Below are 27,074 nucleotides of genomic sequence, written 5' to 3' on the forward strand. Positions count from 1 at the left end.
GATAGTATAGACATTTTAATGATGTTAAGTCTACTAATCCATGAACACGGTAAATTCTTCCACTTGTTTATATCCTCTTCTATCTCTTTTTTCAATGTTCTATAGTTTTCTGAGTACAGGTCTTTTACCTCCTTGGTTAAGTTTATTCCTGCATACCTTAATTTTTTTGTAGCAATGTTAAATGGGATATTTTTAGTTTTTCTTTTTGAGAATTCATTATCTATCTATATATATAAAAGCCTAAGCAACCATTACGACCAAACGACCAGAACGACCCGTCAACCAGTCGCTATGACACACACTGACCACCAAGAGGCAGATGCTCAACACAGGAGCTGCCCCCTGGTGGTCAGTGTGCTCCCACAGCAGGAGTGCTGCTCAGCCAGAAGCCGGGCTCGTGGCTGGCGAGCACAGCTGTGGCGGTGGGAGCCTCTCCGGTGTTCGCGATAGCGAGCGGCAGCAGGCACAGCGAGGCCGGGATGAGCGGCAGCCACCTGCCGCTTCAGCACTGCTACATCCCTCGAGGGGATGTTGGACTGCTGGGTTTCAGTAGTCCAACATCCCCCAAGGGGTCCTGGATTGCAAGAAGATGCAGGCCAGGCTGAGGGACCCCACCTGTGCACGAATCCATGCACTGGACCTCTACTTGGTGTATAAGAATGCCAATGATTTCCGGGTGTTAATTTTGTATCCTGCTACATTGCCCAAATCCTTTATTAAGTCTAGTCGTTTTTTGGTGGAGTCTTTGGCGTTTTCTACGTACAATATCATGTCATCTGTGAATAATGACAGTTTTACAACCTCCTTTCCAATTTGGATGCCTTTTATCTTTTCTTCTTGTCTGATCGCTGGTGCTAGGACCTCCAGTACTATGTTGAATAAAAGTGGTGAAAGTCCTGTCTTGTTCCAGTTTTTAGGGGAAATGGTTTTAGTTTTTGCCCACTGAGTATGACGTTGGCTGTAGGTTTGTCATATATGACCTTTATTATGTTGAGGGTAGGATTCCTACAACTTTGCTGAGAGTTTTTATATCAAAAATGGGTGTCAGGCTTTGTCAAACGCTTTTTCTGCATCAATTATATATATATGATCATGTGATTTTTGTCTTTCAGTTTGTTTATATGATGTATCACATTTATTGATTTGCAAATATTGTCCCAGCCTTGCATCCCTGGAATAAATCCCACTTGGTCGTGGTGTATGATCTTTTAAATATATTGCTGGATCCGATTTGCTAATATTTCGTTGAAGATTTTAGCATCTATGTTCATTAGGGATATTGGCCTGTGAATCTTTCTTTGTAGTGTCTTTATTTGGTTTTAGAATTAGGGTAATGCTGGCCTCATAAAAAGAGCTTGGTGCTTCTTCCTCTTGGATTTTTTTGAATAGTTTGAGGAGGATAGGTGTTAACTCTTCTTTGAATATTTGATAAAACTCTCCTGTGAAGCCATCCGGGCCAGGGCTTTTGTTTGCTGGGAGTTTTTTTTTATTACTGCTTCTATTTCATCAGTAGTTATCGGCCTATTCAGGTTTCTGCTTCTCCCTGATTCAGTTTTAGAAGGTTGTATTTTTCTAGGAATTTGTCCATTTCATCCAGGTTGCCCAGCTTGTTGGCATATAGTTGTTCATAGTATTTTCTTACAATCCTTTGTATTTCTGTGGTGTCAGTGGTCGCTTCGCTGCTTTCGTTACTGATTTTATATATTTGGGTCCTCTCTCTTTGTTTCTTGATGAGCCAGGCTAAAGGTGCATCAATCTTGTTTATCTTTTCAAAGAATCAGCTCTTGGTTTCATTGATTTTTTGTGTATTTTTTTAGTCTCTATGTCGTTTATTTCTGCTCTCTTTATTATTTCCTTCCTTCTACATACTCTGGGCTTTTCTTGTTGTTCTCGTGCTCTACCTTTAAGTTGTAGTTTATTAGCCATTTTTCTTGTTTCTTGAGGTAGGCCTGTCGTGCTAGGAACTTCTCTCTCAGGACTGCGTTCACTGTGTCCCATAGGCTTTGGGTTGTGTGTGTTCCTTCTCATTTGTTTCCAGGAAGTTTTTTATTTCTTCCTTGATTTTGTTGGAGACCCAATCATTGTTTAATAACATGCTATTTAGCCTCCATGTGTTTGAATGTGGGTGGGTTTTTTTGGGGGGTGGGTGGGTGTTGTAGCTGATCTCTAGTTTCACCTCATTGTGATCTGAGAAGATGCTTGATATGATTTCAATCCTCTTGAATTTGTCAAGACTTACTTTGCATCCTAACATGTGGTCTGTCTTTGAGAATGTCCCCTGTGCACTTGAGAAGAATGTATACTCTGTATCTTTGGGGTGAAATGTTCTGTAAATGTCTATTAAATCCATTTGATTTAATGTGTCATTTAGGGTTCCTGTTTTCTTGTTGATTTTTTTATCTAGAAGATCTAACCAGTGATGTCACTGATGTGTTAAAGTCCTGGACTATGATTGCATTGTTGTCAATCCCTCCCTTAAAGTTCTCTAGAAGTGTTTTTATATATTTAGGTGCTCCTATATTGGGTGCACATATGTTTACCAGGGTTACGTACTCTTGTTGTGTCGATCCTTTTAGTATTATGAAATGGCCTTCATTGTCTCTTGTTATGGCCTTCAGTTTGAAGTCTATTTTGTCAGATATGAGTATTTCTACTCCAGCTTTCCTTTTTTTTCCATTTCCATTTGCATGGAAAAATTTTTCCCATCCCTTCATTTTCATTCTGTCTGAGTCTTTTGTTCTGAGGTGGGTTTCTTATAGACAGCATATATATGGGTCATGTTTTCTTATCTATTCAGCTACCTTATATCTTTTTATTAAAGCATTTAATCCAATTACATTTAAGGTTATTATTGAGAAGTACTTGTTTGTTGTCATTTTAATTCTTTATGCCTGTGTTTCTCCCTCTCTTTCTATCTCTTCTTCCTACAACAGTCCCTTTAGCATTTCTTGCATTGCTGGTTTAGTGGTAATAAATTCCTTTAGTTTGTTTTTTTGTTTTGTTTTGTTGTTTTTTTGTCTGCAAAGCTCCTAATTTCACCTTCAATTTTGAGTGATGGCCTTGCTGGATAGAGTAGTCTTGGATTCAGTCCCTTGCTTTTCATTACTTTGTATACTTCATGTCCCTCCCTTTTGCCCTGAAGTGTTCCTACTGATAAATCAGCTGATAATGTAATGGAAGCTCCCTTGTAGGTAACTTTCTGTCTCTCTCTTGCAGCCTTTAAGATTCTTTCTTTGTCTTTAACATTTGCTATTTAATTATGATATGTCTTGGTGTGGATCTTTGGGGGTTCATCTTGATTGGGACTCTACATTTCCTGAACTTATGTGACTTTTTTCTTCACCAAGTCAGGGAAGTTTTCTGACATTATTTCTTCAAAGTGATTTTCTATTCCTTGCTCAGCTTCTTCTCCTTCTGGCACCCCTATGATGTGGATGTTGTTTCATTTCATATTGTCACAAAGCTCCCTTAAAGTCTCTTTCTGCTTTTCTTTTTTAATATATATTGATTTCAGAGAAGAAGGGAGAGGGAGAGATAGAAACTCAATGATGAAAGAGAATCATTGATTGGCTGCCTCTTTTACACCCTACACTGGGAATTGAGCCAGCAACCCAGGCATGTGCCCTGGCTGGGAATCAAACCACGACCTCATTGTTCATAGGTCAACATTCAACCACTGAGCCACGCTGACTGGGCTCTCCTCCTGCTTTTTAATTATTTTTTTCCAAATTGCTGTTCTGATTGGGTGGTTTTTTTCTACCTTGTCTTCTAACTCACTGATTCAGTCCTCAGCTTCTTCTAGTCTACTGTTGAAACCTTCCAGTGTGGTCTTTATCACAGCTACATCATTCATTTCCTCTTGATTCTTATTCATGTTGGTATATTTCTCATTTAGCTCCTATAATTCTCATTAAGTTGTTTGTAATTCTCACTCCGATGTTTGAGCATCCTTATAACCATGACCTTGAACTCTTTATCTGACAAATTACTTGCCTCCATTTCATTTAGTTCCTTTTCTTTCATTTGGGGGTTCTTTGTCTTTCCATATTAGCAGTCCGGTAGTCTGGGGAGCCAGGTGAGGAGGGTGGGTTCACAGCAGCAAGTCCATGTGTTCAGAGGTGACTGGTCCCACCAAGTCGCAGCGTCTGATCTTCTAGTGGCACCAGGTTAGGCGCATCTGGTCTCTGTGGCAGGTCCATGTGTCCAGGATGCATCAGGTCATGTTTACCAGACAATGTCAGGCAGTGTGGCCATTTGCCCAGGGGTGCCAGGTAAGACACAGTGGGTCACGATGATAGGGCTGGGCACACCATGTCAAATCGGTGGGGCCAGTCATCCGAGGGCACTGGGCTGGGCGTGCTGGTTCGGGGCAGCTGGTCCCTGTGTCCAGGCTGGGCCCATGTCAGATGGTGGGGCAGGCCAGGCACTCTGCTGTTGAGGGCAGAGGGTCAGGCCAGGGGTTGCTCTGCTGGTACAGAGGGCTGACTGGTGTCCCATTCACCTCTATGGTGGGGCAGGTTGGTCTCTCTGCTTACAGAGGGGTTGGGCAGGCTGAGCTAATGAGGCGAGAAGGCCTGTGGAAGAGGCAGCACCACCTGGTTACTGACTCTGCTCCCTCAGGGCAAGCTGGTAGGGTGCCCCATTCACCAGCGGGGCCAGCCTGTCGCTCTACCCAGAAGGAGGCTGGGCAGGCCAGATGCCCTGTTCACCAATATAGCAGGACAGGCCCAGCACACTGCCAGGCGGGTCAGCCAGCCAGTCCTCCAAGGTGCACAGTTCAGGCTAACTGAGCCGATATGACTGGTCTGTGTGCCCAGGGACTTCAGGTCTCAGCAATGGGGCTGTGAGCATCCGTCAGTGGCCTAGAGGCATTGGGGCAAAGTCGATCCCCACAGCCTCCTCCCACAGAGGACCCTGAGGCTCCCTCAAAATGGCACACCCTCCCTTGAAGTGGAGGGAAGTGCCCGGACAAGCAGCAACTACAGTGGCAGTTCCTCTGCCTGGACTGCCCCAGTCACCCCCTAAACTCCCGCTCCAACAAACAGAGGCCCTCTGCCTGGCCGGTGTGGCTCAGTGGTTGAGCATAGACCTATGAACCAGGAGGATCTGGTTCGATTCCCAGTCAGGGCACATGCCCAGGTTGTGGGCTTGATCCCCAATAGGGGGCATGCAGGAGGCAGCTGATCAATGATTCTCTCTCATCATGAATGTTTCTATCTCTCTCTCCCTCTCTTCTTTCCTCTCTCTTTAAAATTTATTGTAAAAAAACAAAAACAAACAGGTGCCCTCCCACACACACTCTCCCACTCACACACTCACCCTCACTCCAGACCTGCCCACTGCCATGTTCTATTCTAAATGGTGTTTTGAACACCTGTCACTACCCCCAGCCAGCTCCTGGGGAATGCGTGCAGGGACTCCGGGCAGCGGCATAAGGTCAGCCTTCCATGGACTGTGTGAAGCAGCAGCAGCTGAGCAGTCGAGGGAGGGTGGAGGACGGTTCCCAGCTCAGTTTCTGGTCTGCAGCAAGCACGCCTTCCACCAAGCAGCCTGCTCAACACCCAGTCAGGGCACTCACATTCGGGGGGTTGAGATGTCTGAGCTGAAGGGGCCTGGTGCTGCTGAGCCCAACCCATTTCAAAGAGGGGAGGACTAAGGCCCAGACAGGGCAAGAACCCCATGGAGTTTAAGGAAAGGCTGCTTGGGCCCCTCCCCCAGTTGGAGCCTGCCTGGCCCACCCAGGGCCGGGGCTTAGAGCACCGCCCCGCCCCGCCCCACTCACCATGCTCGCTGGGCCGGAAGGAGTCACTCCACAGCCACTGCTTCCCAGTCCACAGGTCCAGCTGGTAGGTGTCCCCAGTGCTCACGTTGCCCATCAGCATGTCGCACCGGCACACGGCGCCCTCTCCATTCACAGGGACACACGTGTGGTTTCTGCGGACACGGGCTGTGTTAGGCTGGTCGTGCACGTATGGGTGTCCCCCTACATGCCTCAAGGGACCACATGCTCTTCTAGTTCCCGGTCACCTGCCTCAAGGACCAGGTCAGGGGACTGGGAAGCAGAGCGGCCAGCGTGTGTGGTGGGGACAGTGGGCTAGGACTGCCTTCCCTGCTGCCACAGCCCCTCACCACACCCACATGGGCTCTGACACGCCCCTGGCTGCAGCCTCGGTCCCAGGACTCAGCTCATTCCGGAAGGCCATGGAAGGGAAGCATCGTGGCAGAGAAGATTTTGTAACAGCACGTGTGTGGGGGGACATACGTCGGGCGCAGCCTCTCCCATGCACAGGGGACTGTGGCACATGCCCTGCCACTGCATGACATCCTAATGTGCCTCCCAAAACAGCCATCCGTGTCTCATGGGCTAGGCCACGGGCAGCCAACATTTTCCGTAAAGGGCCAGGCAGTGAGCATTCAGGGCTCTGAGAGCCAGACCATTTCTGTCCCTGCCACACACTCTGCTGGTCCAGAGCAAATGGTTAAACAACCCCCTAAGGAGAGAATGCAGAAAGGGGGTGGGGAGGGAGGAGAAAGGGAAAAAAGGCAGTTTTTCTCCCTAACCCAGCGGTTCTCAACCTGTGGGTTGCGACCCCTTTGGCAGTCGAACGACCCTTTCACAGGGGTCGCCTAAGACCATCCTGCATATCAGATATTTACATGATGATTCAGAACAGTAGCAACATTACAGTTATGAAGTAGCCACGAGAATAATTTTATGGTTGGGTCCCAACATGAGGAACTGTATTTAAAGGGCCAGAAGGTTGAGAACCGCAGAGAAGCCAGCAGTCTCAAGGCTTAATAAGATAATAATGCCAAGTGCTTCTCATGAATTCTGGAAGGCCACAGCAAAGGAAAAAGGGACCTTGAGAATTAATCTGCACCACAATAGCCAGCAGAGGAATTTGAAACCTATAGACAGGAGGGTATCCAATGCCTCAGACCCCCACCTGACTCACTCTTCAGGTCATCTGAGAGCCCGTCTGCCCTTCACAAGCCAGATGCACAGGTCTGCTTGCCTCGCTTCTTTAATAAAGGTACGTGCTTCCATCGCTTTAATAAAGCTGGCTTCATCGCAGTGCAATCACGGTCTCTCATATAAATTCATCGATATGAGAAGACAAGGGGCGAGGCTGGGAGCAGCCCTCCCGCCCTGACTCGGGGGGCTGTCCGGGAGCGCCTCTGGTGTCGGTGAGAGGTGCTTCTAACTAAACCATCTGCCACTTTGCTCTCACACGCGTACAGGGAGTTTTCTAGAGAACGCGTGGCCTGTTGTGGTGTCATGGCTCTGGTGGCTTGTGTGCTGCTGTGTTTAAATGTCCTGGTGTAATTCCTAACAGGGTAAAGAGCGATCGCTATAGGCCACCTGCACAAACGCTTCTGCGGTCCTCGCTAATCTTAAGCGTGCTAGAGTCCTGAGACTAAGTGCTTGAGAACCGCCGGTCTGGTCCAGTATTCCACCCACATCCACATGCCGCGGGCCTGGGTGCGTGTGCTCGGAGCGTCATGACACACCCACTGTATCACACACTGCGCCCCGGCGCCCCAGCTCCAACCCCGGGCCCAGTAGGAACCGCGGGGAACTGCATTCGGCACCCGGCACTCCGCCGGGACCAGGCGGACTCAGGCCAACCTCCCGGCCTCCCGTCGCCCGCCCTCCCCCGGCACAGGCTTACTCAGAGTTCAGAAAATCCAGCTGGTAGGTGAGGCGGAGCTCGGCGCTGCAGTCGGTGGGACCGCCCATCCTCCACTCACAGGTGGAGGTGCTGAGGTAGTCGGAGAAGCAGGCGGGCCGACCCCGGACCTGAACACTCCCTGGGGAGACACAGGAGCGCTCTGAGCGGCCGCAGCCCAACAGGCAAGAGGGCCATGGGCCACCGGGAAGGTCGGAAACCGCCCGAACAGGACCAAGGGGCCCAGCACCAAGCAAGGGAACCACCGCCTGGACCGCCCCTGTGCCGTCTTCAGAGCCTCCCGCTGCACTGAGGCGATCCCGGAGCTGGGGAAGGGCCCTGGGGTGCGGGCCCCCTGAGGGGACACCCCAGTGACCTTTACATGCCGCAGCTCTCCTACTTGCCTTTGGCCAAATTAAAGGGGAACACGTGGCGGGGTGAGGAGGGCGACCCGCCAGCAGCACCTGCCCTGCAGCGCGTGCGGGAGGCGGTTGTCCCTGAGCCGCTCCCGCCCCACCCCCTCCACCCCGCTGAGCTCAGGAGGCTGATCCCCACGGTCTGTCACCCAGGGGCCCTTGGCCTCTGGCTCCTTGCTGGGTTTGGCCAATATCGAAGGGTGGGATGAGAGGGCGGGGTGCTTTGTCCAGCCGGTCAGCGGCAGAGCTGGCTTTGAACCCGGCAGATTTCAAAAGCCCGGAGTGAGAGCCAGGCAACACCTGTCCCAAGAGATGCGTCTTGAACAAAATCCCACGGCCTAGGCTCGAGTCCCCTCGGACTTCTGGGAGTTCCTATGCACATCGGGGTTGCCGACCGTCCGAGCGCCATCACCCAGCTCTAGACCGCCCACACCTGGCCGGCAGGCATCGTGCTCCAGTGGCCGCACCGGCCCATCACCGTGGCCCTCCATTTGCACCGGTTCTCTGGATAGAGGACTTCCCGTGTTAAGGAGAGTCGGGGGTATCCAGTCAACATCTCAGACTCTCCGCATCTGATTCCCCGCTCCCCAAAGCCCAGGTCCCTCTGCACCTCAGAAATGACACCGCGCCCTTCCTGCCTGCTCAGGTCAGAGCTCTCGGCATCACCCCGACCCTGCTCCCGCCCCGCATTCCAATCTCTCTTCAAATCTCTCTCCCAGAAGGGTCCAGAAGCCAGGACCCTCCATCTCCTCTGCTGGGCCATGCCACCCAGCCTCCCCGCTGGCCTCCCAGTCTCCACCCTCGTGCTTACAGACAAAGGGATCCCTTTCAGTGTCACAGGTCATGTCACTCCTGTGCTCAAACCCTGCCAGGTCCTTCCTGACTTGGCCACCTGCCTCCAGCCCCACCCCAGCCTCCTCTGGTCCCTCCAGCTCTCCAGGCAGGCGCTGGGCTCCGGCCTCCACTGAGGTATCTGCACGCTCCCCCTCCTTCAAGTCTTTGCTTGAGCGCCTGTCACTCATGAGGACCTCCCTGAGCACGTGTTTTAAATTGCAATCCTCCACTTGACCCCGCTGTCCCAGCCGTCCCTGCTCTGCCCTCTATCGTCTTTTCCCACCACCTCTGACAATCTAGAATTAGCTTATAATTAGGGCCATCTGCCATTGGCTGTCTCCTCCCACTATAGCATCATCTCTAAGGCCAGGGATCTTTGTTTTGTTCAGTGATTGAGCCTGGCAGGTAGACAGTCAATACATGTTTGCTGAATGAATGAATGAATGAGAGGTGGTGACTTACCAGAGCCTGCCGCCCACACCAGGATCAGGCAGCTCACAGGGAACGTGAGCCCAGAGCCAAGCCACCCCATCGGGAGGTCCTAAGGCACCTGCTGAGAGAAGGTGAGCCAGGTGAGTGCTGACTCGTGGTCCTGCTTAAGCTACATAATCTTTACTTCCTGGAATGGAGATAAGAAACGCCCTAACCTTTGGAATAGAGATTGATAGGATTGGAATCAACTGGTATAAATACAGATGTAACAACAGGACACAGAACCTAGACACAGAACCTAGACTCAGAACCTACACAGAACCTAGAGACAGAAGAACTTCGCTGGAGAGAACATGGCAAAAGATCCTGGACAGAAACTGGCCACAGAACCTAGAGACAGAACCTAGCAAGAGAACCTGGCTGAAGAACCTAGAGACAGAACCTGGCTACAGAACCTGGATAGAACATGGCAAGAGAACCTGACTAGAACCTGGTGACTGAACCTGGCTGGAGAACCTAGCGAGGGAACATGGCTACAGAACCTGGCTGGAGAACCTGGAGAACCTGGCTGGAGAACCTAGCAAGAGAACATGGACACAGAACCTGGCTGGAAATCCTAACCAGAACTTCACTGGAGATCCTGGCTAGGCTGCTGATCAACTGAACACTGTCTCCGTGTCATTCCTTCTTCGCCGACTCCATCCACACCTTTGGGGACCCCTGGACCTGCTGGGGTTGGACCCCAGCATGGTCCCACCACCCCAATCATCCCGCGTGCAGCCTTCAGAACTCACCTCACTCCAGACACGACCGCCCCCCACCCTGGCCATTTGTGTCTCAGCAACAGCGAGCCCTCCCTGTTCATCAGAGATCTGTTCATATCATGAAACCCAACCCAGATGCACAAAGCCCCGCGTGAGAGCCAGGAACACCTGTCCCGAGAGCTGCTTCTTGGAAAAAATCCCTAAGTTTGAGCATCCTCAGGCGTTTGGAAGCTCACAATGCACATGTGCACGTAAAGGTTCTGATAAGTCCTGCAACAAGGAAACTTAACTTTTCTTCACTTAACTCAACACTTACCAAATTTATTTACCCAACCTTCATTTGTGTGTGTCAAACTCCCAATTAATCCTCCGAAGGACTTACAATTCCTTGAAATAGTTTGGAAATTCTAACCTGACTGTCCATCCTTACAGAGTTGGTTAAATAAATGATGGTTTACCCATGCCACGAAGTATTGGGCAGCCACTAAAAATGATGCTGTCGAATGTGTTAGTCTGACTACATTACTGGCCTCAATTCTTCACTCCTGTGTCCGTGTCACCTTGCCTTGAACCCCACCCCACCCCCACCGCTCTGGGCAGGGCGTTCTCCCTGCATTTGGACTCTGGGCTCGCCGTGTGACTGGCTTTGGCCAGCAGAATATTAGCCAGAGTGAGGCAGGCACAGGCCTGCTTTGCACAACCACTGCCTGGAGAACGTGCCTGGCCTCGCCTGTTGGAGGACGGTGACAGGCCAGTCCCAGCAGTCTCCCTCCGCACCGGCAACGGGCGGCTGCCCAGTCCTGTGGTGACCTCCACCTCCGCAGGCCGGCAGCTGACCCGCGCTGACCTCAGGGGCACGAGCGAGCCCACGCGGTCAGGCAAGCCAGACGGCTGCGCCCACACGCTCGGGCTAAGAGTCCCTTACACGGCCCCGAGGCTTTGTGCTTGCTCCTCACACGGCACATTACCCCCTCCCCGACTTCTACCCCTCAGAGGGCCCTTCTGTCCTGTGGCTTCTATCAGCAAAAGCATGTACCACCCTCGTTACATTGACGACATCCACAAGACGTAACTGGGGAATAAAGACTAGGAGGTACAGAACCCAGAGAGAAAACACAGTTCAAACCCCCCAGATCACAAGCCCAGCAACACCCCGCTCACATGTTAGGATCGATTCTCTCTTTGCTGCTATGATTATAGGGAGATAAATGTGAAATTCATTTACCAAAATAGCAGCACCGTCTACATACGAAAACTTGCGTCTTAAACTCACTGCATCATTAACACCACTCCACGCCACAACGTTCAGATGCAAAGCCTCAGGTCAGTGTGGCCCACGGTGTGGTGTGCCTGGCACGGGGCCGAGCCTTACTGACTCTGTTGCTTTGTTCCGCACAGGCCGGGCCTGCCCGTCCCCGGGGGACCTCACCGCACGTTTACCCGATCATCTCCTTAAGTCCCGCACCTGCTCGCCATGCGCTCCTGTGAGCCCTGCGCAAGCAGCTCGCCCTCTGCCTCAGTCTCCTTGGCACTGGGCGCTGCGGGGATCACGGGAGCTGACACACGGGCGGCCTCGAGCCACCTGGCACAGGGAGGGGGGAGGGAGGTCGCCAGTGGTTTCCTGAGGAAGATGCTCAGAAGCAGAATCCCATCGGGCCACCAGCGTCACCCCAGCACTCCCGGCTCCGCATGCCGAGTGCCCCCTACAAAGCGCCGTCCTGGGCTGTATCCCCGCAATGCTGACAGCGCCCGCCCGCGTCCCCCGGGGTCTCTACCGGGGTCATGTCCAGAGAGGCGGCTGCCAGGCCTCCTCCTGCCACTCGGCCGCCATGTGCTGCTCAGGCACCGCCTCTGGCTCCGGCCGCTCTACCTGCACCGGGAGTGACGGATGGCGCCCGCAGGTGCCCTGCACAGAGGAGGTGCGGCCCCAGCGCACTCTGCCGTGTGGGGAGCACGGTGGGGGCTGGAGCCCCAGCAGCAGCCCAGCCCCTGCGGGGAGCTCCGGGGGCTCCATCCCCCCGAGAAGGCTCTGCCAGCGCCGCCCCCCTCCCCCAGCCCGGCAGCTGTGCACCTGGCTCCTGCCACCCGCTGGCCTCCACTCCCGCTGCTCCTCCAACACACCCCACCCAGGCCCACCCCACCCTTTCCTCTCCCGTCCTTTCCGTTCATTCCCTCCCTCAGCCTCTCTCTCTTATTTATTTATGCACAGGGATAAACTGCCCCTCGATACTCCAGGGTAGATTTCAGGGAAACAAGGACATACCCTGCATAGCCACAACGCAACCAGCAAAGTCAGGAAATTACACGGACGCACGACGCAATCCAATCCGCTGACCCTACTTCCATTTCGCTAGCGGCCTCCACAGCGCCCCTCGTCCGCCAGGACCCAGCCGGGCATCGGATCACCATGCGCCCGGCGCCCAGGCCATGGCCTCTAAATCCTGCTCTGCTTCGAAAGGAACCAGCGCCCCTTGGGGAAATTCTGGCTCCAGGGGCAGGGAGGTGCCCGCCTGGACTCGCTGTGCCAGGAAGGACGAGCTCAGGAATGCTGGGGACACGGTGAAGGGCAGGAGTCAGCTCGGACGGTGCCCACTGGCCCACATGGGCACAACGGACGCATCACAATGACATTATATAAACCAGCTGTAGCCCCGGGAGTTAGAGCAGGGGTGCAGGAGTCTGCAGTGACAGGTCACAAGTCGGGGAGCAGGGGCAGCTCTCACCACCACGGCGGCCTCTAGCTCCCCACCAACCTCGTGTTAGTTATTTACTAATTAATGAGTCGAATAACATCATGATTTTACATAATATATATATATAATTGTGCATAACTTCACACACAGAAGCCTGGAAGACACCACCTTCACCACGTGGTCAGAGGTAGCATCGCCCAGAGCGGGACCGAGCAAGGCCACGTGCCTTCTGCAGCTCTGCCCCGAGGGGAAAGGATGGCTCTCGGGGTTCCTGCCCCGAATTCACAAACCTGCAGAGGCTCAGGCCGGAGCTGAGGGCGCCGGGGAAGGAGCTGGCCTGTCCCCACGGGGGCGCAGGGCAAGGAGCGTGTGGGAGAGAGACCGTTCTTTCCAGCGTGTGCCGTCCACCCCGAGGGCCGCAGTGGGCACGCAGCACGTGCTGAGTAAAGTCCCTGGAGAGACATGCAGCAGAAGCATGACCTTACGGGATCTGCCCGAGACCCTGTGAGATGGGCTGTGATCCCCACTTTCCACCCAAGGGAACCGAGGCCAGAGGTCAAATAACGTGCCCATCAGGTCCCACCGCTAATGAGAGGGCAGAGCTAGAGCCAGGACCCAGGTCTGTTGGCTTCCGAGCCCAAGGCACCTTCCAATGTATCAACGCCTTCAACTTCTCCTCCCAGAAACGCAGGCCAAACCCAACGAGATGAATGAAATGAACCAGAAAGAGCTGGCCATCCTGCTTGTCAATTTCAAACATCGGCTGCCCGCGCACAGGACCAGGAGGGCTGAATGAGCAGCAGAAAAAGCCGAGGATCTGTATTGTCTACAAACCCCCATGAGCCCGAGGTGAAGCAGCAACTTAAACAAACAAAAACACCAACTAAGGCCATATTAACAGAGACATGAGAGTCAGGACAAGGGAGGGGACTGTGTCCACACATACCTGTGCTTCCCTGTGGAAGAAACGCTGCTGACCTGAAGCTTGTTGAGGATGACAACGGGCACAGAGAGGGCCCCAGGCCCCGGGGGGCAGGTCTGTGCCTAAAGGCTCTGCCCTCCTATATCCTGCGGCCTCATCATTCACTTCACATGCGATATGTACCACATCCCTCTACACCAGCGGTTCTCAACCTGTGGGTCGCGACCCCTTTGGCGGTAGAATGACCCTTTCACAGGGGTCGCCTAAGACCACCCTGCATATCAGATATTTACATGACGATTCATAACAGTAGCAACATGACAGTTATGAAGTAGCAACAAAAATAATTTTATGGTTGGGTCACAACATGAGGAACTGTATTAAAGGGCCAGAAGGTTGAGAACCACTGATCTACACACTGTGGTATTTTTCTCTTTTTAATCCTCACTCACTGGTATTTTTCCATTGGTTTTTAGAGAGAGTAGAAGGGAGGGGGAGAGACAGGGAGAGAACCGTCAATGTGAGACACATCGATTGGTTGCCTCCCACAGCATCCCAACCAGCGACGGGATCAAGCCTGCAACCGAGGTACCTGCCCTTGACCAGAATCAAACCCACGACCCTTCAGTTTGCAGGCCAGCGCTCTCTCCACTGAGCCAAACCAACTAGGGCTCTCTCTACACATTTCAGTCATATTAATTCATTCAACACTCAAAACAGCCCCATGAAATGGGTGCTATTATTTCCCATTTTCAGAGGAGGAACCAAGGCACAGAGCGGTGTTAGCGCCTGGCCTGGCCGCGGTGTGGCAGCCTGGATGTGAGCAGGGCGCTCAGGCCCCAGAGCCTCTCCCTCTGTCCTTAACGTCCTGGGGGCCACGGGTCCGCCTGAACATGGGTGCAAACTCCAACCCCTCTTTCTAGACAAGTGCAGACCTTTAGCTCTGCCTTCCACTTTAGGGGTCCACAGACCCCGAAACCTGGGAGGACTCCAGGTCAGAGGCCCCTCCTCTGGGCAATGAGCAGATTGGAGGGTCTTCGAACAGGGTTGTGGCAGGATCTTCCTCAGCCCAGAGTGGGCCGAGAGAGTAAGGGGATGGGGACTAAAACAGACCTGGGTCACCCCAGCCTTCTCCGTGCCGCTGGCACCCAGGCCATGAACGGCCCGCTCATGTCCCTCACTGGCCTCGGCTCCGGAAGGTGTCTTCAGCCAGAGGCACAGCTCCCCAGGGGTCACGGCCCACCCAGGAGGAGCACCCCGACACAGGACACAGTCCACGCCCGGGGGCGGCAGTGGCCAATCCAAGGGGACGCTCTGCCTGATTCCACGGGTGCACCATTTCGGTGCGGAACGTTCCCGAAATGGCAGCACTGGAGAGGGAGCGCAGGTTACTGCGGGGTAAGTGGGGACAGGCAGGCAGGGAGGGCAGTGTGGCTATAAAGGGCAACACAGAGAGGGATCCCTGTGAGGACAGACCGCTAGGCATCTTGCCTGCGGGGGCGGAGACACAAGCTGTGCGTGTGGTGAAACTGCACAGAACTAAAGGCCTCACGCGAGTGAGTGCAGGACAGCGGGGCGAGCTGCACAAGGCCGTGGCCGTGGCCGCCACCTCAGTTCTGGAAGGTGTCACCTGCGCGCAGCTGAGCGTACGGGGATCTCCGTATTATCTCCTTCCCCTGCGTGTGAGTCCACAGCTATCTCAAAATAAAAGGTTTAAGGAAATAAGAAAACCTCAAGCCCCTGTCACCCATCCACTGTCCCCTCTCCGTCCCCCACAAGTTTTGCGACCCACGGGCCTCTGACACTCCCAGCCAATCTGTGCGGTGCAGCCTTTGCACCCAGAAACCCATCACCTAACCAGGGCTGCCCCTGGTACTTACCACAGCACCTGCTTAAATCTGCCGTATACTTATCACCGTCTCTAATCATACCGCTGAGGTTACATGTGTAAATGCTGGTTTTATTTCAGGAGGTAGATGGCAAAGATAGAAAGATCTGACTGCAAAAAATTTTCGACTTCCCCAGGTCAAAACACGCCATAAAAAAAGAAGCAAGCAAGCAAAAGTCGAGAAAGAGATAGCAATATACATGATGGAGGGTTAATGGCCTTAATATATAAAGAGGTCTGACAAAGGTGCCCTGCATTGTTCTCAGGGCTCACAATGTATTAACCAACTTGGTTCTCACAACAACTCTGAGAGGCAGGTGCCATGAAAATCCCCATTTTCCGGATGAGGAGACTGAGGCCCAGAAAGGTGAGAGCCCTTGCTTGTGGTCACAGAGCTAGAGACGGACCCTGGTCAGTCTCAGTCCAGAATCCAGGTGCCTCATCCCTGTGTCCTGCTGCCTCTGAAACGCAGCCCCTGCAACCCTGGGATGTGGTGTCATTGTCCGAAGAGAAAAACTGAGGCCCAGAGAGGGCAGGAGACAAGGCCAAGGCCACGGAGTTAGGAAGCAGCAGAGTGAAATGTCAGCGGCCAGCACCGTCCGGAAGTGACCGAGGAGGCTCTTCCTGAGCCCAGAGGGTGTGCGGGCCCCTTGCCCCTCTCCTCACTCCTGACCACAAACCAGCGCGAAGGGCCTGGGTCGGCAGACAGGATGCAGCTTGTCCCAGGACAAGAGGCCTGTGGAGGAAGCCAGCGACACTCAGGCTGCCGTGGCCTCCCTGGGGAGCCACTGGTCCCTAAAACTCCACAGTCTTAGGCCAGCCCGGAGCTTCCTGCGGCCTCGGGGACAGCAGGCGGTATGGCAGGGGGCCAGGGACACACTTCTCCCTGAGGCAGTTGCCTTCCTGGAACCGCTGCCTGGCCGGGGTTCCCAGAACCCGCAGCCGCGTCAACAGCCCCACCCAGGACAGCGAGACAGGCCAGGCCAGGGCCCCAGATGGCGTGGGCGCTGCCTGCCCCTCCTCCCGCCCAGCCAGTGATGGGAGGGCTGGCGGCATGCGGGCTCTGCTGGAGCAAGAACCAGGAGTGAGAATCAGGAACTCAGCCAACAGAGCCCACCAGGCTCCTGCGGACCTACTGTGTGCTCCAGGTCCTCGCCCATTCACCCATGTCCTGTGTGTCCTTGTTGCAGGTGTTTTCTGAGCACCTACTATGTGCCAGGTACTATAGATGCGAACAAGGCCATTCACTCACTCATTCCTTTCTTCCTTCTTCCCTTTGACAAATATTTGAGCGAGAAGAGAAGTTACTGGAAGGAGTGAGCAGAGACGTGACACCGTGAGACTTTCCAAACCATCCCTCTGGCTGTGTGGCCCAGGGCCGAAGCAGGGCCCAGTGCGGAGGCCGCCGGACTGGTCCGGGCAGCAGGTGCGGGGCTCGCACAGGGTTGTGGGGAAGGACTGGGGACAGGGGCTGCGGCCTAGGTCTGGCTGAAGGTGGAGCCCACAGGGTTTGCTGACGGAGTGGAACTTGGGGTGGGTGAGAGGAAAAGGGGATGAATGAGGCCGAGGCCGGAGCCCTGAGCGTGTGGAGTGGCCATTGGCCCGGTGGCATGGACCCTGGAGGAACTGCGTGAGAAGCAGGCCGCAGAGAGCAGGGGCAGCACCCTCGGAAAGTGTAAGAGGCAGCAGGAGGCGCCGTGGGTGAGGGGCACGCTGCTCCCCCAGGGGGTGACCCCGGGAGGACGAACAGAATTCTCCAGGGAAGGCGGGGAGTGTGGAGAGGGAGGAGAATGTCCCAGAGGGCACCGCGGCTCCCTGAGGGCAGGGGACGTGCCTCATCCACAGAACCTGAACCCCGAGTTCGGGGCTGGCACACAGTGGGCTCTCAGTACACGGCCACGGGCAGGTCACTGTGTCCTCGCTGAGGCCGTGCACAGCCTCCCTCCATGCCTCACGCTGTTCCAGACGCTCCAAGGCCCCCCCTGAGGTGAGTACGATTATTAAACCCACTAGAGGCCTGGTGCACAAAATCGTGCATGGGTTCCCCGCCTCCTCCTTCCCTCACTCCCTCAGCGCCCCGCTGCAGCTGCTGGTCACCCACCATGTTCTGCGCCACCCCTGGTGGTCAGCGCACATCATAGCAAGCGATCGAACTCCCGTTCTCCGGGTCAAACTCCCGAGGGGACACTTTGCATATTAGCCTTTTATAGAGAGAGATTTCACAGACTCTGAAGGCTCCTGGGAGAGGAGGAGGAGGGGAGGGACGAGTGAAGAGGGAGCGAAGGGCCAGGAGGAGGCACAGCCAGTTCCTGCCACACAAGCCGGGCCCTTGGCTGCGGTGCTGGGTGGGAGAGGTCCGGATGGAGCCGGGGTCGGCAGGGCCAGAGGCAGCCTGTCTGCAGGCGTGGGGAGCAGTCCTGACGCCCCCAGGCAGCGGGGCCCTGAGGGAGGTCCAGCCGGAGAGGCTGCTTCCAGACACCCATCCACCTGTGTGTGCGGACCACCCACAGGGCAGGAGCTGGCGGAGGGGCAGGCTCCGCCCTGTCTGGGAGTGGCGTGGCAGAGGCAAGGCTGCTGGTGGCAGCTGGGGGTGGAGGTGGCCTTGGCAGGCAGTGGCGCTAGGAAGGGAGCCGGCTTGCTGGGGGAGGCCACACACTCCGCCACGCTGCAGACACGTGACTTCACGCGGGGGTGGCCCTGGAGCCATCCGGGAGGCCGCCTGTCCTGGTGGCTGAAGGCCGGCGGCTGTGCAGTGAGCCACGACTCTGAGAGGAGCAGGAGAGGCTGGAGCTGGGGCCTCCTCCATGGACGGGCGGGCCGGACCTCTGGAAGGAGGCGCCGTCTCGGGGACAGGCTGGCATCTTGTGCCAACGGCCACTTCATGGCAGTGTGTACACCTGTGCCGGCTGTGGACACGCCGAGTCCAAGCAGCCAGTGGGGCCCTGGGGAGGCACAGGCGACTCCATCAGGATATGGAGGCCACACCATCGGCAGGAGGCCCCAGAGGCCCGGGGAGGAGGCTGAGCCGGCAGCCCTACAAGCCCTCCTCCTGCTTTATTTCTCTGCACACACTTCACCTGCAGCACATCACACACGCACCCTTCCCGGTCACTGTCCAGATGCCCGCCGGGCGCCAGCTCCCACAGGGCCCGAGTCTGTGTCCGTCACCTTCCTGCTGTGGCCCCAGTGCCCACAGGGCAGGGCCCACAGATCCTTGTGAATGGAAGGGGGACTGAACAAACTCCCCCGGCCGTGCGCAGGGCGCCTGGTCAGCTGGAATTTCCACCCCTCACTGCTGGGCAAACACTGACCACTCCTGGCCTGGAGTCCCCTTAACACCCCCATGCAGGCCTGATGGGCCACCCGGAGAGCTGACCTCCGGGAGCCGGTAATTAGGGCATTACCACGGTTATTACTCATTTCCTGGGAGACAAGACACATGACGTCAGGCCTCAGGGCACTGATTAGATTTTGGCTGTGTTAGCGACAGTCCCGGCTCTCAGGGGGCCTCCTTCCTGAGGTCCGCAGACGGCACCACAATTGCCCGGCCTGTCCCCAGTCCCTCCGGCCATTAGAGGGACAGGAGAGGCCGGGTGCTGGGCCTCCTTCGTGGACCCTGGAGGGAGGCGCCATCTGGGGACAGGCTGGCTCTACCTTCCCAATCGAGGAACACGGCAGGTGCGGGGGGGGGGGGGGGGGGGTTGGAGGGGGGCGGCCAGGGGCACAAGCTCCAGATCCAAGGAGGTGAGAGTCTCTCCCCTCCCCTCTGACTGGGCAGGCTGTGCGGGAAGCAATGGGGACTCTGACCACTGGATCACATCCAAGGCCAGACTGAGCTCTCACACTGCCCTGCGTCAGGAAGACTGGCTACAGAACTCTGGCTGTGCAGCCTGAAAAAGAGAAGTGCTGGGTAGGTGCTGGAGGGCGATGGTCACCGCCTCCAACGGGCAGGACCGGAGCCAGAAGGTGAACGCTCCCGGAAAGCTCACGTGGCTCCATCTCAGGACAGATCTGTCGGAGCTGCCCGGTTGCGGTTGTGGGCCCGCCCGCGGAGGCCGCTGCCCCATCGCGGCGGGCAGCCTGGCAGGGGTGCGATTCCGTGGGCTCCGAGGGCTGCGGCCGAAGACCTGGTCTCTCCTCCCGAAAGTGCCTGTCCTCTGAAAAGGCACCTCCCCTCCTGCTGCTCCGGGAGCTGCGGGCCTCCTCCGCTCTCCCCGCGCTCTCAGCGCCCGCGCTCCTTATCTCCCACCAAGAAACTCAGGTCCCTGCCTCTGCTCCCCGTGGTCAGCCGCCCTGGGCTCGAATCCAGACGCTGCCCCTGCCGAGTTGTGTCACCAGGTAAGGCTCTACCCCGAGCTCAGCTTCCTCCTCAGAGAAATGGGGGGCGGGGGGGCACCCAGACGTCTACCCGCCTCGCCCCAGCACAGCGCCTGCTATGGAGCGGGGCCTCCACTCGTCCGGTCCCACCTCCCCGCCCCCTCTGCTTGGGTGCGTCCTCACTGTCTGGCTGTCTGGCCGGGGAAGGGGCTCTGGGACATGGTCGTCTGTAAAGCCACGCCCGGCCTGGCCACGCCCACGGGGCTGCTGGGCTGGCCGCAGCCGGGGCCACACCAGCAGTGGTCGCAGCAGCAGGTGGGCCTCCGCATTGAGCCGTTTCCATGATGTGTCCAAACCCAGTGGTGCGGACTGAGGACCCTGGAGCGGCAGGTCGCAGCCTGCTTGCCGCCTGGCAGCTGTCGCCCTGGACGCGTTACTAGACCATTCTGTGCTGTTTCCCGTCTGTGACGTCTGGAGAAGAGCGGGTCCCGCTCTGAAGGCTCTTCTACACGTCGACTGAGACCACACAGGCACCGGCCCTGTTGACTCCCCCCGGCCCCGCCCTCCCGCCCGGCTCAGTCCCATCCAACCGCATCGGCTTCCTCGTGGCGGGTCCCACACGCCGAGCCTGTCCCCACCCCAGGGCCTTTGCACTTGCTGTTCCCCTCCAGAGCACTCTTTTCCGGAGGGTAGCCGCGCGTCTTTACTTCAGGTCTCAGCCCAAAAGTCACCCCCTCAAGTCACCTCCCCCACTAGACTCAGCTCCCCAAGGGCCCTCCTTGGCTGCCGTGTCCCCGGCGTCTGGCATGTTCGCTGAGTGAATGCGAGCCGTGTCCCCGGCGCCTGGCATGTTCGCTGAGTGAATTCGAGCTGTGAGCCCGGCGCCTGGCATGTTCGCTGAGTGAATGTGAGCCGTGTCCCCAGCACCTGGCATGTTCGCTGAGTGAATGCGAGCTGTGTCCCCAGCGCCTGGCATGTTCGCTGAGTGAATGCGAGCCGTGTCCCCAGCGCCTGGCATGTTCGCTGAGTGAATGCGAGCTGTGAGCCCGGCGCCTGGCATGTTCGCTGAGTGAATGCGAGCCGTGTCCCGGGCGCCTGGCATGTTCGCTGAGTGAATGCGAGCCGTGTCCCCAGCGCCTGGCATGTTCGCTGAGTGAATGCGAGCTGTGAGCCCGGCGCCTGGCATGTTCGCTGAGTGAATGCGAGCCGTGTCCCGGGCGCCTGGCATGTTCGCTGAGTGAATGCGAGCCGTGTCCCGGGCGCCTGGCATGTTCGCTGAGTGAATGCGCGCCGTGAGCCCGGCGCCGGCCCTCAGGACACGTCACTTTCAGCCTGTGAGCGCTCTGCCGGCTGGAGGCTGCTAGTCCCGCCATGCGTCCTCCGCTCAGAACGACACGGCCTCCCCTCAGGAACCTGCTCCTCAAACCCGGCTGGTGACGGCCCGGCAGGTCCCCGCCCCCAGGCCTGCTGCAGCCAAGACCCTGGACTTCTTAAGCCGCCTGGAGGCGAGGAGGCCCCTGGGGGCCCAGGGCGAGAATGAGTCGGCGGAGCCAAAGCTGAACCGAAGCATCAGCGCTTCTTGGAAAGGCACAGACACGCAGGAGACGGGCGGCCCACGCAGGGCGAGCAGCAGCGGAAGCAGGTGAGCGATGGACGAGACCTTCCCTACTCCCAGCCTCTGCCCCTGTCTTTACTGTCCCTCCTCAGGGAGGCCATGGCCCGCGTCACCGGCTCCCCCTCTCCTTCGGGTGCTGTCACTACCAACAGGACATCGCAGGTCCACGTTCTCTCAGCGAAATCCTGGAGCCAGAATCCCTCCGATTATACAAAGGTCGCCGTGAACAAAATGCCAGCCGACGGAAGCACCCCTGCCCCCGCCCCCCTCCGCCACACACACACACACACACACACACACACACACACACACTCGCGCGCGTCCAGAGCAGCACCCCGGGACCCACCACAGGGACATCCCTGCAGGACGGACGCGCTCAGCGACGAGGAGAAACGAAGGCCCAGTGGCCTCAAGCAGAGTCAGAGCAGGTCGTGCACCCGACTGAAGTTTTGTGAAAAAACTTGCAGTTTTCCGAGCCCGTGGCTTTAGGAATTATACACAAGGGTGGGGTCTGTGAGCATGAGTGTAGGTATGGCCTGTCTTCTCAAGTGGAATTGAAGCTCAGGAGGGCAGGGACGGCCCAGTGCTCTGTCGGCAGCACCGGGCACCTGCCCGCACAGGTACGTGCTCAGTACACATTAGAAGAAGAAATGAATGAGGAAGCCAGGTGCCAGGATATGGAGAGGTGACTGTCCTAAATGGGACAGAAACTGCAATCACTGAGCCACGGGCAAGGTGCCTATAAAAATTATCTTGTAAACACCACCCCCATATACCCATTTTACTGACAAGCAAACTGAGGCTCAGAGAGGTTTGGCAGCGGCCTCCAGATCACAGAGAGGAAGCAGCAAGCTCACGTCTGAACCTGGGCCCCTGCCTTCAATCCTTCTCTGCGCCTCCAGCTCAAAGGCACAGAGAATGACTTGCTGGAAGTCACACCACAAGCAACGGGAACACGGCCCACCTGACGCTGGCTATGGCAGGACCCGCAGCCACCGCTGGGCTCTCCCACCCACTCTGGCAAGGGCAAGTTCATACAACCTCCTCACAAGCCATCGGCCTGTCTTCCAGACTAGCCACGGGGAGTCTGGTCTGACGTGGCCAGGTACGGCTCCACAGTGCCGGCCATGAGGAACGCTGGGAAAGATGTTCCTCTCGGTCACCCCAGCAAACTGGGACAGTGAAGAACACAGGCTGGGGAGGGAAGTGGGTTCGAATCCCTCCCTCCGTCAGTCCTACACATGGGACCGCAGGCAAGGCCACCACACACACCGCTGATTCTGTTTCCTCGCCTGCAAAACGGGCAGACTAACCCCCATCCAATGGGCTCATTATTTTTATTTAACAAATGCACAGTGCTTACTCTGTACCAGGCACTGTTCTGTGTGCTGACGCTTATTTTCAGCGTCACTACCACCCTATAAAGTAGTCACTGTATTTTCACAAATGGGGAAACTGAGAAGTCAGCTACTTAGTAAGCAAAGCCACTCTCGGCCCCAGGCAATGGGGAGCCAGAGCCCATGCTCTGAACCTCTGGGCTATGCTTTTTTCTTTGTTAATCCTCACCCAAGGATATATTTTCCACTGATTTTTAGAGGGAGTGCGTGGGGGGGGGAAGAGAGAGAGAAACATTGATGTGAGAGACACACATGGATTGGTTGCCTCCTGCATGAGCCCTAACCAGGACCTGGGGATTGAACCTGGAACCCAGGTACGAGCTCTTGACCAGGAGTCGAACCTATGACCCTTCCATGTGCGGCCGCTCTAATCACGGAGCGACACTGGTCAGGGCCAGGCTATACTTCTTGACGGCAACAACAGACATGAGTGTTTATGGTGAATGGACTCTGTGTTGGAAACTGTGATTCATAAGATGCCGGATTTCCCAAATGTGAGGAAACGGAGCACCAAGGGGCCTTCGGTCCCTGCCCCCTCCCAGGTGCACGGGAAGCAGCTGAGGGCAGTGAGCTGTTTGATCCCAACTCCTCCATCCTGGGGCGGGACAGGGGACAGGGGACGGGGGTAGGGGTAGGAGAGGAGGGTCCAGGAAAGGTCCTCTTCCCACCTCTTTGACACCTCACTTCAGCTCCTTTCTGAATCTGAGCATCAGGAAACAAAACGCTTGGGGGACAACCTGCCTGCCTGCTGGGCTTTCTGCAGCCCGGGATCCGGGATCCGCTGTGCAAACACCAGCACTGAGTCACTGCTCTGAATGTGGAAACCCTGCGGTCACCCCACACCTGCTGGGAAACGGGTGTGTTGTAACCAGGGTGACTCGCTCGCGGTTTTCCCCGCCCCCCGCCTTCCCTGGGCCTCCTTCCAGATTCCACTCCAAAGGCCGGAGTGGGGCTCAGAAATCTGCTTGGCGGCGCTCAGGGCTCAGGCAAAGGCAGGACACGCTGGCCTACGCCTCGGCATGGCCCTCGAGACCTTCTGCAACTCAGCCAAGCCTACCTTCCCCCCCACCCCGGCTCTCCCTGCTCCCTAGCACCCCACACCCGCCTTTCACACTCCCAGCCTTTGTCCACGCTGTTCCCACTGCTCAGCGGACCCTCCCTCCCATTCTCCCCTCCCAGCTCCTCTGCTCCTCCTCCACGGCTGGCTCAGGGTCCTGCTCCGTGAGGCCGGTCTCATGCCCCTGAAGAGCTGATCACCCCTCCCAGGTGGCTCAGGTCGGTGGCTCGTCATCCCGTACACCAAATGATTGCAGGTTCGATTCCTGGTCAGGGCACATACCTAGGTTATGGGTCCCATCCCGGTCAGGGTGTGTACGGGAGACAACCAATCCATGTTTCTCTCTCACATTGATGTTTCTCTCTCTCCCTTTCTCTCTCTCTTTCTCTCCCTTTCTCTCTCTCTCTCTAAAATCAATGAAAATATATCCTCGGATGAGGATTAAAAAAAAGAGAGATCTGATCACCCCCTCTGAGGTCCCCCCTCCCCAGAGAGAGGCCTCCTCAGGGCAAACACCAGAGCCCAGAGCAGCACTGGAGAGGTGCCGGGAGGAGCCCTGTGAGTGCTGGTGAGTGAGGGGCTGGCTGGGTTGGCCCCTCCCTGCCCAGCCTCAGCATCCTCCTCTAATCACAGGTTGGGCTAGTCCAGTTCAGGGCCTCTGCTGACTCTGGAACCCCCGGACTGTGGGGGACACCCTGGCCATATGGACACCCGAGCCTCAGTTTCCCCAGCAGACTTGAGGGTTTTAATAAAGGCGCTGATGTCCCAGCAAATGCTCCAGCTCCTGAGAGGCCAGCCAGAGGGGAGGAGCTGCAGGGTCACAGCTCACAGAGGACTGGGGCTCAAGCAGGTGAGAGCCGGTCTGGGGGCGCGCTGTGAACCCCAGCATCGGCCACCGGTCCCTGGTCCTGGTCCCTCCTGATTATAGCAAATAGAGATTCGGGGTTTTGTTTTTACATCCAGATTCCTGAGTTTACTGAGCCTCTCTCGGGGAAGGGGGCCTGGGAACCTGCAGGTAATCGGATCCCGGAGGATTCCGTCATTCGGCGGTTTGACAAATAGTTGTCAGGTGGAGGCGGCGGGCTCTGGGGCAGACTGCCCGGTCCCCATCCTCAACCACGCCTTCCCGGGGGCATTTAAGCTGCCTGTGCCCGCGCGCCCTGACCTGGGAAATGGCCGTGGTGCAGAGCACGGGGAGAGAGGCATTCTGACTTAACTCCGGAGACTGGCAGCTTCAGAACGGCCTGCGCAGAGGCATCCAGGGCTGGGTCCACCCAACGGCACTCAAATAAGGAGGCCCAAGGGAGAAGGCAGGCCGCGTCCCCCAGATTCTTGGGCCTGGCAATCCATGTTTCAGTTTCCAGGGCTCTCCCAACCCTTCTCCCTCAGTCCGCACCAGCCGCGCGTGTCCCGGCCGCGGTGGGGCGCAGAGACCGGGCCTGCGTGGCCCAGCACCTGCCTTACCCCGCGACCCCGACGCTCCTAAGCCCCGAGAGCCCTCTCGGATGCACGAGTTTGGCGGGGAGCGGGGGGGGGGGTCCGAGCACGAGTTTGGGGGGCGCGTGGGCATCCGGGGTCAGCCTGCCCGTCCAGCTCCCCGCTTCGGCTGCCCTTGGGCGACATGGACGGAGCCGGACGCTCTCCGAACCGCGAGGAGCCCGAGGGCGGCTCGGGTGCAGATCGGGGCAGCACAGGGCCACCGCGCCTGGCCCCACCCGCGGCGGCCTCGCACTTCCCGGACGCCGGCTACGCGCCCCGGCGAACCCCGGCCTCCGCCCCGCACGGGTCCCGCGTCCTACCTGCGCGCTCCGGTCCATTCCCAGCCGGCGCCCGAGCGGGAAGCGGGGACCCCGCGGTGGCCCGGCCGACGGCGCTGCGCGGGGCTTTCCTGGGGCGGGACCGCCTCCCCGCCGCCCCGCCTCCCCGCCTCCCCGCGCCCGCCCCGCCCGCCCCCAGATCTGCATGCACCTCCCCGCCCGCCGACGGCGCCCAGTCCGCGTCCCAGCCACTGTCCCTCCGCCCCCGCGAGCCTGAGCCGGGCCGCTGACCTTTCCTGGGGGCGCCCCCCGCCCCCGCTCCCGGTCTCCCCCGCAGCAGCGAGGTCGCGCCCTCGAGGAGCCCGCAGTAGTTCCCGGTGCTCCCAGAATGACAGCCCGTCCCGACGAGGCCATTCGCTGCGGCCGGTCCCTGCGCCCCTCCCGCTGTCCTTCCTGCCCCCTTTCCCCCCTCCTATCCCCGCTCCCTGCGGGGGCAGTGCGCTTGGGGTGAGGGTTGGGCGCCCCCGCAGCAGCCCACGGACTGCTAAGTGCCAGGGGTGCTTATCCCGCCCACATGTTGCCTGAGCGCCTGCTGTATGTCGGACTCCGGGCATATTTAGACAGTAAAGCACCCGTTCTCAATTGCTGGTACCCCGACACCCTGTGCTCAGGGCCCCCATCAACTCGGTTAATGCTCAAAACTGCCCAGTGAGGAACTCGGTTACTCACACCCATTTCATAGACGGGCAAACGGAGGCACAGAACCTCTGAGGGAAGCTAGCTCAGAGTCGCAGCGGGTGTGGCATTCGAACCCAGGCTCCATAGGCCACTAACCACTGGGCCACATAAGAGCCCTGATGCAGCCAGAAGGTAGGAAAACCACTAAATGGATAAAGGATTTGAGGGAACAAGAGGCCCCAAGAAGAAAGCAAAAAGAGGGACCTATTCGGCCAGTGGGGCTGGCGGCTTGCACGTATCCTTAAGGGGAGGCGTTGGAGCTGAGACCCTGAAGAGGACAGGGGTGAAGACTGGTTTAGGGAGAGAGAGCAGCAAGTGCAAAGGCCCTGGGGTGGGAACCAACTTAGCATGTTACAGGGATGACTGAAGGCCAGGTTGGCTGGAGAGCCTTGAGGAGGGGAGCACAGAAGGAGGGGAGGTAGGAGATGGGCAGACTGAGGCCCAGCAGTTCTGGGGACTCAGAGAGAATTCTTTTTTTTTTTTACTAGTTATATATTTTTATTGATTTCAGAGAGGAAATGAGAGGGAGTGAAAGATAGAAACATCAATGATGAGAGAATTATTGATTGGCTGC

General features: G+C 56.9%; 1 protein-coding gene across 2 annotated transcripts in view; it reads right to left on the reverse strand.

Moving 5' to 3' along the window:
- LOC132232825 (interleukin-4 receptor subunit alpha-like) overlaps window positions 1–25,939 on the reverse strand; it is a 42,371-nt gene extending 16,432 nt beyond the window's left edge. The window contains exons 1-4 of one of the 2 annotated variants that reach the window (XM_059692482.1): window positions 25,805–25,939; window positions 9,383–9,473; window positions 7,674–7,812; window positions 5,783–5,934 (exon numbers count right to left, since the gene is read on the reverse strand). In XM_059692482.1, coding sequence (XP_059548465.1) covers window positions 5,783–5,934; window positions 7,674–7,812; window positions 9,383–9,452 — 361 coding nt within the window. In that variant the 5' untranslated portion in view covers window positions 9,453–9,473; window positions 25,805–25,939. The remainder of the gene's footprint in view (window positions 1–5,782; window positions 5,935–7,673; window positions 7,813–9,382; window positions 9,474–25,804) is intronic. The other variant, XM_059692483.1, reaches the window with a different exon arrangement.
- Between the last annotated feature and the right edge of the window lie 1,135 nt (window positions 25,940–27,074).

The sequence above is a fragment of the Myotis daubentonii genome, chromosome 4 (genome assembly GCF_963259705.1).
Source record: "Myotis daubentonii chromosome 4, mMyoDau2.1, whole genome shotgun sequence".
Classification (NCBI taxonomy): Eukaryota; Metazoa; Chordata; class Mammalia; order Chiroptera; family Vespertilionidae; genus Myotis; species Myotis daubentonii.